The 15,939-nt window shown below is 36.2% G+C and overlaps 1 protein-coding gene across 1 annotated transcript in view; it reads left to right on the top strand.

Annotated features, from left to right (window-relative positions):
- LOC149784946 (importin-7-like) overlaps positions 1-15,939 on the top strand; it is a 119,976-nt gene that overhangs the window by 41,557 nt on the left and 62,480 nt on the right. Inside the window, exons 8-10 of the mRNA XM_089978593.1 lie at positions 1,692-1,762; positions 10,782-10,884; positions 12,430-12,475. Coding sequence (XP_089834719.1) covers positions 1,692-1,762; positions 10,782-10,884; positions 12,430-12,475 — 220 coding nt within the window. The remainder of the gene's footprint in view (positions 1-1,691; positions 1,763-10,781; positions 10,885-12,429; positions 12,476-15,939) is intronic.

Here is a 15,939-nt window from a genome sequence, read left to right as displayed (position 1 = left end):
ATTTAAAACTAAATCACATACACACACTGCAATGGATTTCATCTGATTAACCAGGGAAAAAAAGATTGTATGTAAAAATTCTCAACCCCTGATGAAAATTCAGAAAAATAGTTTATAGATATAAAACATAGCCAGGGCTTCCATTAAAGTGATATTTTATGGAGTCCTGAGGACCCCTACATTTGAATTTTATAGGGTTCTTACAAGATGCTAAAGGGTCCCACTTTATAATTATTCAGTAAGTTGTGTGTCTGTGTGTATGTGTGTGAGAGAGAAAGAGAGGTCTGACTAGAATTTTGGTGAAAATGGGAGTTCCACCAGCAGAAGTTGCAGTCCCCTCTCAGAAGCATGTTGGGCATACATGAAGTGGATAAATGTCCATTAAAATTCCAGGAATAAAGAGACACAAAACCTTGTTAGTTTTTACTTATTTGTAATTCTTTAAATATTCATGAGTTAAAATTGATATCCCATCAGTCGACTTGGGAACACCAACAGAAAGCCATTATTTAGACAGTAATATGTCACAACCAGCGAGACAAAAATATCAGGCAATGCGTCTTAATTACAGAACTGGATGATCGTGAATTTAGTTTTAAATTTTGCATTGAGCATTCATGTGCTCAGTCCCAGGTGCTGTATTACATTACTATCATATTCTTCTTTTAAAGTTTGTAAAACATTGTTGATTTGTCCTTTTTTTTGATCTGACATGTTTTGAAGATTGCAGAGATTCATCTACTTGAACATTTTCTGTCATGTAACCTCCAAAAGTCACACACCGTAAAGCTTCTTGCTGATAATCTGGCACCATTTTCTATAAACCCATGGACTGGTCCACTGCCTAATTTTTTTAGAAATTAATCTGTAAGGCTGAGTTCAAATGGATGAACCCATCTGTTGAAAAAAAAAGGGTCATATACAGTTGTTATAAATAGAAAACAAGGAAAATTGTTATGCTGCATTGATGTTTTTAAAGTAGATTCACAAATTTATACGAGTGGCATTAAAGAGATGATACTAAAAGTGATAAACACACTTTTTTGCAGATTTTTATTTATTTTTTTATTTACCAAAACAGCGTAATCCATATAATGGAGAACAAAAAACATAATTTGTATTTTTAAAAAAAGACGCATTGATTACAAGAAAAGCATAATGGCTGGCATGTATGCATTTACCCCCCCCCCCCAATACTTAACCAAATTTTCAAATAACATTTTGTCCAAGTCTCAACCAGAAAGCAACAAATGATTGTAATATTTATTATCATAGGGTTTATTTTTTAATTTAGTTTGAATCCTTAGTGTGTCGTCCTTTTGAGATCACATGCATCATACTTATTCAGCTACACTTGGAAATGAACACAATGCATAATTAATGAGTATGACCTCAACAGATGGCATAGAAAACCCTTGAGACCTGTTTTGAGAAACCTCTACCTTTTTATTGCAACCTACGGGACTGTTAGGCTGGGGTTTTAATGCATCATTTTTAATTTTATCTGCATCAGGGACACAACATTTGTGCGTTATTGGAAGCCCACATAGTGATGCAGCTTTTACCAGTTCATTACAAAAACGAGTTTGTATTTGCATACATCTGACAGTATATGGTTACTTGAGTGTAATTTTATATCCCATAACTATTTTAATGTTCTTCCTTTTGATAGCATCATTTGTATCTTTTAGATATGGTAGTCCAGGAAATGTCACAAAAGAGTATAACCAGTTTGCAGAATGGTATCTAAAGGCCTTTTCAGGTAAAAGAGAAAACAAATTTTTTAAATTGTTTTAAATTTTAATACAGCTTAATATATCTCTTATATAATGTAAATGAACATCATTTTGACAGCATTAGGAAAAATGTTCAAGACCTTCATTTTACATAGCACAAGTCACCTTGCCTTGGTTCTGAAGAAATTTGTAGTGTGCCAGACTTTGATAGATATGAGTCAATGATATGAATAAAGTTAAGGATGAACAAGAAACTGCAATGGGAACATTTGTTTAGAATTTTCAAGTACAATTGAATATATTTTTTTTTCTCTAGAGCTGTAGAAAATTGATTGGTGAAGCATGTTCCAAATATTTTGGCTTTGAGGGATATATCCCCTTAAGCCAGTGGCATGTTGTGCTTGAGGTTGTAAAGAATAGTTTCTAATTCCAATAGTGACCACTTTTCTGTAGATAGTTCTGTTGGTTATTTGGCTTTGAAAAGTGAGCTTTGTAAAGGGGTATCACTAAAAGAGGAAATTATTTGACCTCCAATGATCAGTGATTACCTTCCTTATTTGACTGCTTCTATGTAGTACTTGAAACATATCATTTCAGTAGAAAATGCTCATAAAGATAGCTACGTTGATATTTTCCATTAAATGTTCAATAGATGTTTTATTTGTTTTCTGTTAAAAGATGGAGAAAATTTAGATTACTTGTTTGTAGAGGGATATGGATATATATCTTTTCTATTGATCAGAAAGTGATACATGATCATCAGTATCTCACAATTTATGTTTATCCTATGTCCTATTATTATCTTAACCCTTAACGGTGGTGATATTGTGGTATCAAACTTGGCTAATGGGATACCCATATTTGAACCATCTGCAAGTGATAAAACTCGTATGGCCTTTCCTCTGAGTTCCCTGGGAGGGGTCCATTGTCCTATATACACATATTACAATTATGGTAAGATTTTGTTGAAAGCATGTACACCTATTCATCACTGAAGGACACACAGGACAAGTGGACATAAGGTTACAACAAATGGTCATGAACAGAGTGCTGGGATAGATGTGTAACAAAAAGTGTTGAGATTTGATAAGGATGTTGTGTGTGGCTGTCTTGAAAAACTTGTCACAGCTCTTTCTCACCTGCATTTTTGTTTTGATTGAGGGTTTGTCTCCTCAGTCCTTTAATTGTTAAGTCTTTTTGTAAATGCTAGGAGTTCTTTTTGTGCTTCACAAGCATTCCTCATTCTATCTTTATTTATTTTTGTTTTTCATGAATTTTTATCTTTCAGAGTTTGCAATGGTGAAAGGTGTGGGCAAGTGCAGGCACAGGAAAGCCCCATGAGTAAACTCCTAACCTGCTTAAAGTGCACAGTGTACACACACTCATCAGCTGCCAATTATATTGTCTTTAGTCTGATCAGGTGTGGGACTTTGCTGTAGGCTGTTACACAGAGAAGGATAAAGAAGGGCCTCTCTTACTATTCTGCGAGGGGCCCCGAGTGGCCGAGTGGTCTAAAGCGCTCTTCGTTACGGATCACTGCCATCTCACCTCTGTCTGCGGCGGTTCGAGTCTAAGATTCAGCCAATGTGGGCATGTGAGAAAGCTTGCCAGTAGCTTCTCGTGGGTCGGTGGTTCTTTCCGGGGTTTTCCGGGTTCTTCCTTCACCATTAATACTGGCCGCCATGTATAGCCTATCGTGCTGAAAAATGGCGTTAAACCCCACAACAACAACAACAACAACTATTCTGCAGTTGAGAACCTCACCTGTTCCCAGAATGGGTCTTATCTCAAATTGGGGTAAGAAAATTATGTGACCTCAGTGGTTCAGGCACTACTTAATGGCCAGGTATCACTAATGCTTATTGTAATGCCATCAGTGCCTATGAGTGAGTGATCCTTGGCCCTTGCTGAGCAAGTTAAAACAGGAGGGAGTTGGCCATACTTCCTGCTTAGGTATGAACAGCACCCTTTCAAGGTTGGTGACCCAATGAATGAGATTAATGAATCTTGAGGTAAGAGCAGCAAACTGATGTATCTGAGTTGGGCAAGTCCATCAGATCTTCATCACTGGTCACCATTCATCCACAGGTCAAAATAGTTTGATTATCGATCTGGGATAGGGATTGGTTACTAATTAATTCCATTGGGAAATAGGGAGTTAGGTTCTACTCAACCAAAGTATGGAGGGGGATTGGAGCAGCATCTACTGTTTCGTTTAAAATCCCTATGGGATGTGGGAAACTCCCTTTCTGGAATGTGGGTTTACCTTGCCCCCTCCCCATGGTGCCAGGGATGTTCCTCCCATGGTTTCCTCGTAAGATAGATATGATGGGTAATAGTCCTTATCTGTCCCTCTGGCAGGGCTAACAAAATGGAGGAGCCACGACTTGCCACCTAGAAAGTCATGAAGGGATCAATGATGCCATTTACCTAGGAGGTTCACTAGTTGGGTTAGTCCCATCGTTCTTCCCCCCACCCCACCCCACCCCCCAGGGTGGCTTCAGGATGAGGGCAAATTAATTTTGTCTCCCACTTCACGTAGTAATATTAGGATGGACGAGCCTGCCTCATCTCAGGAAATGGCTTAGGACAATGACATCATTTCCATCATGGTGGAATTAGACGAGTTTTGGGAGGAATGGGCGGTGATGTCCATCCCCATCCTTTGGAGTCAACAGTTTGTTTGATCTCTTGGGCTGAGTGTTTGATGAGGAGGAAGTTCTGATGTTTGATAAGGTAGTAAATTAAGTTTACCACCTCCTCCTCCAGACTTTTATGTAAGCTTTCTGTTGCTGAGGACAGGATAACTTCTCTCCAGACAGGAGAGGTTCTCTGGGGCAGCATCTAGTCCACACACTCTTCTCCTACGTCTCAGCACTGCATACAGAAGCTTTTACAGGGACAAGAGTTTGCCAGGTAGCAGAAGAGATGGTCTGTCCCCTTTTACACTTCAGCCACTGGTTCCTGCCATCCATTCCATTCACTACCTTGGCCCCTTAAAGCACACCCCACCCCAATTTGGACTTTGGGGCTGTGTAAGTGGGGACATTGGCTTGAGCCAGGGCTAGCTTCTCAGTTAAAAACCCCTAGGGGTTTTGGAGCATAAGACTCTCTTTGGCAGCTTCTTGTAGTCTTTGAAGGAGGAACCATCATCTCTGGAGGCTATAACAGACACGACATACACTTCCTGTCAGTGGCGCTCCTGGCAGAGTTTCACCTTTAAAGGGTCGCTACTTTGGAGACGTATAAGGTTTTGCTTGACCAGAGCAAGAAACTTCATGGACTGAACCACTTCAGGTAGAGATGTTCATTGAGGTCTTGTCCCTTTTGCAGTATTACAGGATTTGACAGGCTTGCAACTCAAGGCCTTGGGAGCGACTGGACCTGTCAAAACCAGCCAGAAAGTGTGCACACCCTGTCTGGCCTTTAAGGTCTCCCTTATTCTTCATACAGGCACAGTCTCATTGGTCAATAAGGCAACCTCATTTGAAAGTTCTCCCCTGTCCATCATTTGCTTGGCATGGCAGTTGGACAGACCAAAGGATGAAGTATTCAGACTCCACTCCCTTTTCTAGTGGAGGAGGGGATTTGGCTTGAGAGTTACCCATTCAGTGTATTCCTCTTCTGAGCATCTTGGAGTTGCTCATCATGGCCTCATTTTAAGGGTTAGGTTGGTTATCATGGATGATATGTGTGAGTGTTCCACTTAATAGGATTTGGAGACCATCTTTGTTTCATGACACTTTCTCCATCTTTCACCAGTCCAATCAGGCACAACTAAGGGAGTAGGTACACACCCAATTTTCAAGAAAAAGCAGAAGGTTGCAGTTTGTAATGAATCGTTCTTCCCTGATTTCATTTTGAAGAACACTTCAAGATGGAGACCATTGCCCCAGGCAGTAACACCAATAGATTATGTGACTGCGATTTCCATTGATTTTGAGGATGCATACCATCACATCCTCATCATCCCACTAAAAAATAAATAGCTCAAGGTTGTCTTGATGTAGCAGGTATTTAGAGTCCTCTAAGGATGATGTATGTAGCAGCCCACTTGAGGTCTTTAGAGATTCTTTTCTGCTGCATTTCTTTGACTGGTTGATGCAAAATGGCTCGAGATTTTCATATGAAGGCTCTATCCCTCAATCTTGATGGTAACACATCTCGATCGTATCTTCAATCTAGAGATGTTTGATCTCATCCTTTCTCAGTACTTTACATGTGTGAGGATAAATTTCCTCACCAGTCTTGGGAAGGTTTGTGTTTCTTCAGGCATAATCTACCAAATACTCTCCTTCTGAACAAGACCTCATCGTCTCACCATTACCTTTTTCCTCAGAACTCTACTGCAGATGTGCTTCTCCTTGGCAGATATTACTTGTGCTCATTACAGTTACTGCTTCTAGCAAACTGGAGACTGCACATGGACCTGGTATCAGCTCAGATCCCATTGAGATCTGACTTTCATGACTACCAGAATTTGTGGCAAAATTGTTGTTTTTTTATATCAGAATCTCGATTCACACCGCCAAATCCCACTATCTTTTGTACAGGTACTTCTCAGATTTACGGTAGTGTTTTCAGCTGGAGCCACAGGTCAGGGGAAGATGTGACTCCATATGAATAGCTTGAAAGTGTGGACAGTGTTCATAACATTGCAGGGATGTGTAAATCTCGAGGCTTCTTTTTATTTTTGGTCACCTTGGATAACACGTCAGGAGCAGCATACCTCCAGAGTTAGGGAGGTACACATGCTCATTCTCTTGTACAGAAGACTGGAACCTTCTTCAATGGGGAGCCTCAGACAAGAACGTCTCGTCTACCATATTGCAGGCAAAATCAATACCCAGACAGACAGTTTGTCCAAAGGGATTTGTGTGGTCCTTATGAATTGGTCTTTGCACCAGTCAGTAGTAGAGTCAAGTTTCCAATTGTGAAATTCGTTACTGCAAGTGCCCTCATTGTCTCTTTTGTATCCTTCTTTGTCTCTCAAGTACCATGTTAGCTTCCCCTCCCTCCATCAGGTTCTTAATGTTCATGGTTCAACATTCTACTTGTTGGTAGATGAGCCCTGCTGATTGCCACAAAGAATTGTTGACAGTTCAGTCATAATTAAGATTTTATTTCTCATTCTTGCCAGCCAGGGTTTCTGACTAAGAATTGGCTACTTTCAATTGCTCCATTTCATATTGAGATCGCCAGTTTCATTTGTATCTGTACTGGGAAGATCAAGAGGGGTCCTTTGCCCTGTAAAGACCTTGAGATTTTATTTGGTTTCCTCTAAGAGGAAAAGGAAGGTTCTTTGTCCTGATTATCAAGAGAGCTTATTGCTCCCTCACTGCCTTCTGCATTCATCCTTGATTGTTGGTCAACACGTTCTTATTGTATCAATTTCAACTGTGTGAGATAAGTATTTTGATGTGAACTGCTTGCAGAAACTATATCAGGATGTACCATCCAAGAAAATTCAGGATTAGCTAGGTAGTGCCAACTAAAGTTCAAAATATCTAAAATTAATTCCACAAAACATTCAGTAAGATAAATCCTTCAGAATAAATATAAACATTAACTACAACAAAAAAAACCAATACAAAGTGTAAAATAATTTAAGTTTGTGAAATGTATATTAACTAACATAAGGATAACTTGTATAATCCTTAAAACCTGATAAAAATTAGTATAAAATGCATTTGAATATGTGATACAGAGCTACAGTGCAATGCGCCGTTAATACATGTGCTGAAAGACATCTTGAAAAGCTTCTTAAAACCATTCTTTTGAAGTTTGTGAAGCTTTCAGCTATGCTTTATCAGTCTGCAAGAGAAGTACAGTTTGAAGTTAAGCACCATCAGAAAGAAGATAAAGATCTATTGATTGGACAGTCTGCAACAGACTTTATTGATAGAAAAGATGAGGTCCACCTGAGGGAACAGTGGCTTCAAGAGTTTTATGATGAGGCAAGAGAGTTTTTGAGACACCAGCAAAATATATTAGAGACAATCTGCCCCATAAAGATGATTTATTCAAGCATACTGAAATTTTGGATCCAGCATTGCAACTAGAAAACAAAATGACATCTTTGGATTATTTCTTAAAAAAGATTTTCAGCATTATTACCTGAGAAAGTGACAGCAGCAGATGTGAAATTGGAAATGGCACAATATCAGTCTACAGTTATTCAGTCATGTACGAGAAATAAAATGGACAATACCTGGGCTGCTACGAGCCAGTCTAAGGAAGATGCAACAGCTGCTTCAACATATTTCCAGAAATCATGGTTTCATTAATGACATTTGTCTGCAGACTGAGTTTTCTTCCTAGTGAGAAAAAAATATCAGAGTTCAGGAGTAAATTGATTGCAGAGACTGTAGAGGCACTTTTAATTTTAAAATTTAGACAAGGGACAGCTACAGACAGAATCTACACTGAAAAGGAGCTGCAGGACCTGAAATTACAAGTCCATTATCATGAATATGGTAGTCCTGGACTTGGATTTTGTATATTTGTATATATTGTGAAAAGGTGTGTTAATGTATATAAATATATATTGTAAACATACATTACCTGTATTGAGTGATGTTTTTTTAGAATTTATTATGTTTATTCACTTGTCCGTCATTTTCAAGTTCTATCCCTCATTTTTGGTGGTGGTGTGGCCACATTATTAGGCTTCAAATCAAACAGTTTATTTCACAGTTTAAGAAATTAATACCGTAGCAAGCTTGGTTTTACTTTCAGATTATGCACATGTATCATACTGAATTTAAATACTTTAAGGAGTTTTAGTAATTATTTGCTATATATTACTGGAATATTGAGTACTTGCAAAAAAGGATGCACATGCCTTAAATCTTGATGCACATTTCCAGTTATTTTCCTTTTGCACTTATGTGATCATTAAGTAGAGCCCTGAACAAATCAAATCTTTCCTGCAATATATAGTTATTCCTTTATTAAATTGATGGTGATCTAACCATCAAAATGGCTGTCTTGAATGCCAGACTGAAAATCTTCATATGGTTACCTCTTCTGAATGGACAAGAGATTTTCACTAAAACACTGTTATAATAATAACATAGGATTTTTCTTCTTTTTTTTTTATAATGAAAACTGTATTCATCCAGCATAGCACCATAGTGGCCATCTGGAAAATCTTGCTCTTGCTATTTCTGCATGAATAATGGCATTGCATTTCATGTGAGCACTTGCAATATTTAATTGGTTCAGTATGAACAGTAGGAAGATCTGACCATAACAAATCTGCATTTTGAGAAGGACTTTTGAACACTAAACTTATTGATCTTGGAGTTGAGTAAAAGGTCATTGCTGGCACCTTTGTACTTAAATGAGCTTATGATCAGTGAGCTTTTAGATGTACAAGTGAATTTTGACAACTTTTTTAATAATAATGAGTGGATAGTTGGTATCCTGTAAGTTTTAAGGTCAGAGGTATTTTCACTTGTGTTTAGCTATATTGGATTTTAAGCATGAAATCACAAGTATGGATTCTTTTGAAACTTCATTTATGGACGTATCTGATGAAGGACTTAAATGATGACATTTGAATGGGAAAAAAACCTCTTCAGAAGTATTTAATTATAGATTTAACCAAATCTAGCTTGTGGGTTTATCTTAACATTGAGATAAATAGAATGGTTTTATTCTGCACTTGCAGATATGTTACAAATATCAACTTGTACATTTAAAGAATTAGTTTTGTTATCAAATTTGGCATGTTGGAGTATATCAGAGATAGTAATGGTTCTCAGCTGTTAGAAAGAATACATGGACAATAGAATCAGTATTGTATTGGATTCATGGAAATACTTTCATCTTGTTAGTCCCATTGAGGAAATTATTTTCAGCCAGTAAAGCTCCAGTCCCTTTGACGGATTCCTGTTGTAGCAGATATGATGTTCATAAAATTTGTGAATCACTTTTGGAATTTTGTGGTCTTTTATCTGAAAGGTTCTTACTCTCTGGTCCTCAAAAAAATGCAGTTAACAGTTAAGGGAATTTAAGGACTTATTTTTTCCCATGCACTTGTGCTTAAATGCAATTATTTTTTATAAGAGAATAACTAAGCAGGGTTCATTAGGCTGTTCCCTTGCACCAATGACCCTTCATTTTCATCTTTGGTGTAAGATGATTCTTTCCATAGTACATACAAAAATCCCTATAAAAAAGAAGAAAAAGATGATTATGCTTGATTTTAGATCCATTTGAGCATATCCCAAGCTTACAGAATAGAATGCAGTCATTTTCAGCTTACATTGACTGACCAAAATTTCGTAATGATTTTAATTAGTTCTGGCACCAATCAGGGACACATGATCATTGATAGAAAATGTAATGAAGAGAAGAATCAATCATTGATGAAAACGGTGCTGCATTTATTTCCCAAGTAATGTACAGGATGGAAAAAATGTAGACTCAGTATCTGAAATAAATCTTAGTGGGGGAATAGTTACTTAAGCATGAGGAATTCAAATCCCAATCTGGTTGGCATTGCAACCGGGGTTGATGATAATGAACTTGACCACTCTGTGGAATTATTACCTTTTGCAATTTTCATTTTTCAATGATATATGGTTTATCAGTTGTCAAGTTGGATAATGTAGTTTTCTACAGTTTTGTTGTACACTAAAATAAGTGTGTCCTGAACAATGGACATGATTATTTTAACAGACAAGGAGCTTGTAGAAAACTGATGTAGGCTGACTCTACAATGACAGATTAAAACAATATAATGCTAGAAAAGTTATTATTTATAGCAGAAATTAATAAATCCATAATTTGAGTGCCAGTTGCAATGTATGTTTCAGTTTTTTGAACAATCAAGCAGTTGGTAGGGATATGTGCAAGCTCGTTTCCCCATCCTGCACAAAAAAATTATTCCATTTTGGGCTCAACTTCTTTCTTCTAAAATGAATGAAGAGTTAGGCAAAAAGCATCCAAACTTGGAACTTTACTATTTTATATCATAAAGGTAATTACTGGGATATGTGAATTCTGTTCTAAAGGACTTTTTGTCTTTTTTTGTAGGTGGCATTATCGCAGTATTGTTAGAAGTTCTTGATCAGTATAGACGGAAGATATATGTTGCTCCACGTGTGTTGCAACAAGCTCTCAACTACATAAATCAAGGGTTAGTAAGGCATTATGTATCACATAGTGTTTTAAAGGTTGAATTTTTTTTTTTTAATTCTTATCTGTTGTACTTGATTGAAGAGATGGGGCTAAAAATATTTACTTGGCTGCTTGATGTACAAGTGATTGTAGGCACTTTTGTCCACTTAGTTATTGCATGATGCATTTCATCTAACATGCTTGTACATAACCTAAAATTATTGGAACATTTGCAAGAAATATCTATTTAGTTTCCTTGAATGCAAGTGACTTCAAAAGAAAAGTGATATATTTGTGTTTTTTTCTTGAGATTGTCATGTAGAACAGCATAAAAATCATTGCAAATTGTAAACAAATGATTTTAGTAGATAGAAGTCAGTGTCATCATAAGCTTGTAAATCTGGATTACAGAGAAAGAACAAAATGGATGCATTGGTCATAAAAGCATCCATCAACCCTAAGTTATAACAATTATAACTTCCTCATCTTCATTGAACATATGGTGTGAGGGTTAATTTAATATCACACCAAATATGATTTTTGTAAAATTCACTTGATTTATTGGGTATGAAAGTCTTCAATCCATTACTAATCAATAGAAAAATTTAAGCATTGGCTTTTCCATTATATACAGTCAGTGGCTTGTTTATGCTTGCAGAGTATTTCTGTATATGAACCAAAATTGATTATATCTCTAAATTGTTAAATATTTATTTTATATTATCATTTGTTGGGGATGGGGACCAGAAAGAAAACAAACAGAAAAGAATAATTTATTATGCATAAGGATTCCATTTGGCAATGAAATACTGCTTGCTTGTGGGAACACACAATTGATGGGAGTAACATTCATTCTTTTTGTATTGCCACTGCTGTTGCTATTTTGATGTGGCAGTTTTTTGTTTGCATTATTCAGTAAAAAAAATTTTAAAAAATGAAGTGTAATCTCTACCCCATATAAAACGTCTCGCTTGGTGACCATAGAATACAAGATTTTAGGAACAGAATGATCAATTTTCATTTCACCTCTACACCTCTCGTCGTTGGTGTTAGTGATAAAAACATACACATATGTACACATTGAATGTGTGCCATTTCTTTCTTCCTTGGTGATAGGTGACACTTATGTAGGTTTCATAGCACCGTGGGAGGAAAGCAAGGGACAAAATTGGTACAAACATGCACATTTGTTATTGTAACTCCAGATGAATGGCAGGCGATAATCGTGGTGTTTTTTCACCGAAACACATCCTATGATATCTTGTTGGTCCTAAATGAAAATGCTGACTGGGTGGTGATATCAGTATAAATATGCCAAGAACATAAGAGATGGTTCCAACACTCTGCAGTGAAAAGAACAAACTATTTTGAATTCCTTCACAAAAAAAATTCACAGATGACAATCAGTTCCTTCATGGACTATTGTTTTTTTTTTTTTTGTTGTTTGTTTGCAGTGTTCATGCTACATTTTGAATATATGCCAAATTTGTAAATAGTTTATGCATGTGTGAAAAAACTGATTTCATTGTTAATATTTTTATTTAAATAGCACCTTTCTTTTCAGCGTCAGCCATGCTTTTTCATGGAAATTCATCAAATGTCACATAATGGTGAGTGTGCTCTTAGTTTTCCTGCTTGTTGCCAATGTTAACTTCTTGTGCAAAGAATTTAGGAGTTTAATTAGGAAAATATATCCATGTTGAACATGACAAGTTGAATGAATTGGTATATCCTTGGTGACCTCTGGTCAAATTAGAAGTGCTTTACATTTCGCTCATAATCCTGCATCAAGAATCAACTCTTTCAATTAAGACACGGATCAGATGCTACAGAAATCTGTATCTGATCCCCTCCCCCCCCAATTAATCAGCAGTAACACAATTTAAAATATGACTCTAGAAACACTTTCTGCTTACTGGTTATAGACTAGAAGAACTTTTGCTATGGTCTTTTGTATGGCATCTGTTGGTGGAAGTTTGTTATTGCTGCTTCATAACTATGATAGGATTGAAATGATGCTTTATAAGCAGATCCATCTTTAGGTCTATATGAAGAGGGTGTTCTTTGGACATCCATTGTGACAGCCATCTTGAGAATGATGTTATTGCTATGATTCTTTAACAGATGGTCATATCAATATGGGGTGTTAATTGAAAGTCTTCTTGTGATGTCATGTTGGTCTTAAAAGAAAATAGTACTGAATGCCTTGGTGGCCATCCTGAAAACAGTTATTGCTACTCCTGAATGTATGGTGAGATGAAAACATGTGATTTTTTCAAAATGATATCTTGTGATGTCTACTTGGTTCTAAATTAAATTGGTGCCTATCTGACATTCATAATGGCCACCAACTTGAAAATCTTATTGATACTTCATATTAATGGATGGTCATATTGACATGGTATTGTCATTGAAAGACTTGTCAGGTTGGTCCCAAAATGAAAATGGTGCCCCTTGAATGTCCAATATTGCCACTATGATGTCCACCTTGAAATCATGTTATTATTACATCTCCTGAGTGGAGGGTCTTATCTACATGGGGTTTTCATTACAATACTTCTGATGTCATTTTGGTAGTAAATGAAAATGGTGCCAATCTGACCTGGTGTCAGGATAATGTGACCTGATGGGACATGATGCTACATGTCTGTGGCATGATGCCCCAGTGCTAGACATCACTATAAACTGCCACGCCAGTGCTAGACATCACTATAAACTGCCACTCTGTAGACATTGTAGAAATATGACCAAAAAATTGTATAAGCTATGTTCAAAATCAAGATTGAGTTGTTGCAAGCTGAGACTCTTGTGTTAACTCGAATATAAGAATATAATTTTGTTACAAAGTTTGCAGGAGTGCAGACATTTTTTTCAAATCAAGTTGTCCATGGAAAAATAAATTAAAAAGGTTACTTGTTCATATTTTCGGAGTTGAAAAGAACAGTGGCACTATTAAAATGTTTACTTTTGTTATTAAGCTGCATCATTGAAACACGTGCAGTATGGATCTGTGACATGTAAAATATGCTGGATATTCAACTTTTTGTGACTTTTATGATCAGAGTCTACAAACCTAACAAGAATGCATTCTTGGTCTATAACTACTAGCAGCAGAAAGGATGAATAATAATTTAGCTCTGGATACTTTATCCTTTACATTTTTCAGTAGGTTGTCTCATGTAACTGTTGATGAAAATCTATGAAGCAGTTCTGGTGATGTGATCAGTTCCAAGTTTAATTACATTTTTGATTTGAACCTCATGAAGAAATTCAATCTGATAAACATTGTCACATAAATTCATGGTTAAACTTTTTCGTTAGAAGCTAAGATTCTAATACTTTCCGTTTATTTTTATTTTTTTCTTCTTCATAATGTGATAGGAAATGTTTACTTTGTATAACATGCACATATAATATTGCTCTAGAATTCTTTAGAATTAAAGAATTGAGAGGAAACAAAATAATTTATGCTCATTATGTTGTTTCCACGTAGCAACATAATGCAGGTCAGCAAAGTAAAGTTTGAATTTGTATTCTGTACACTGAAATAGCTTTAAATGCAAATTTATAGGAATATAGTCAAATTTGTTTTGTGTGACCCATTTTGTGGTTTTGTGCATGATCATCTTTTCCGACATATGTTTTGGAGAGTCTTGAAAGAGAAACATCTTCAGATTTGGAAAATGCATGTTTTATAATCCAAAATGTTCTTTAATTCCATTCAGTAATGGTCATATTAACCTTGAAAAAATTAATTTCATCCTGGAAAAAACCTGGAAATATATATTTAGAAAAGCATGGGAACCATGTATATATTACGCTTACCACCCTAAAATTACAATCAATCAATTAATCTGAAAACTTTTTTGTGAAAGAAGGCAAAAAATAATTGCACCGTTCTGGTGGCCCTATGGTTAGAGCGTCTACCTTGGATGCAGGAGGTTGTGGGTTCGATCCCTGGTCGAGTCATACAGAAGACTTACAAAAATGGTACTAAAAGCTGCCTTGCTTGGCGCTTAGCATTAAGAGGTTAGTGTTATGACTGGTCGGCCTGGTGTCAGGATAATGTGCATGGTTGGGACATCATGCTACATGTCTGCGACATGATGCCCCAGTGCTAGGTATCACTATTAACTGTTGTTACAGCTATGTTAAAAATCTAAATCTCACACACAGATAATAATTTTATACAAATATTGGGAATATTTAATAATTTTATGACAATATTGATATAACCATGCTATTATATAGCTGTAACATATGTATTGTATATATCTAATCTGTTATAATTGTGCAAGTTATTGTGTAATTGTGCAAGTTATTCTGTAATTGACTAGGCACTGTGTTTACTAGAAATGACTAGTGTACATTAATGTTAAACTGTAAAATGATGCATGAAACCCAGAATGCAAATGCATCTTCATGCATTTCTTTGATATTTTGATATTCTTCTTGCAAAATTTTTGAATGAGAAGAATATGCATTGTGTTAATACATTTAACAATATCACTCAGCCTTAAAACCCACTTGCTGACTAGATTTGAGAGGAAGCCTTCTGGTGTGAAGATTTGTGCTAATGATGCTGATCTGCCAACAAATATGTTTACTTTTACCAGAAACTGAAAATTCTTTCAATGACTTCTCATAAAACAGCTCAGCTGAATGCGTTGGCATACTGAAATGAAGAAATTTGAAGTTTATAGGAGTTATGCTGATTTCAGTCACATATGATTGCTATAACTAAAATTAAAACCTTTAAATAACTTCTTCTCCGAATCTTTTCAGTAGAATTTGATCAAACTTGACAGCCTCCTTGCTTAATCAACTTTCAAGCTTGTAAAAATGATATAATTCCTTTATTATTGTCTATTGGTCAGTGATCTACATTAGGACTACTAAACATGGGGTGGGTGTATGATGTGCAGTTTACAATACTCATTTTATAATAAATGCAATCAACAGTATTGAAAGAAATTTTTACAGTAAGCGAAATTCTGACAGATTTTTTGGCCAACTGCTCTTATGTTGAAATATTTGGCAGATGGCAGCCAATTGAACAACCTCAGACTCAGAC

The sequence above is a fragment of the Sinohyriopsis cumingii genome, chromosome 13, assembly GCF_028554795.1.
Source record: "Sinohyriopsis cumingii isolate HCF-2022 chromosome 13, ASM2855479v2, whole genome shotgun sequence".
NCBI lineage: Eukaryota > Metazoa > Mollusca > Bivalvia > Unionida > Unionidae > Sinohyriopsis > Sinohyriopsis cumingii.
The sequence above is the reverse complement of the archived record's forward strand: the minus strand, read 5'-3'. Positions and strand labels throughout refer to the sequence as shown.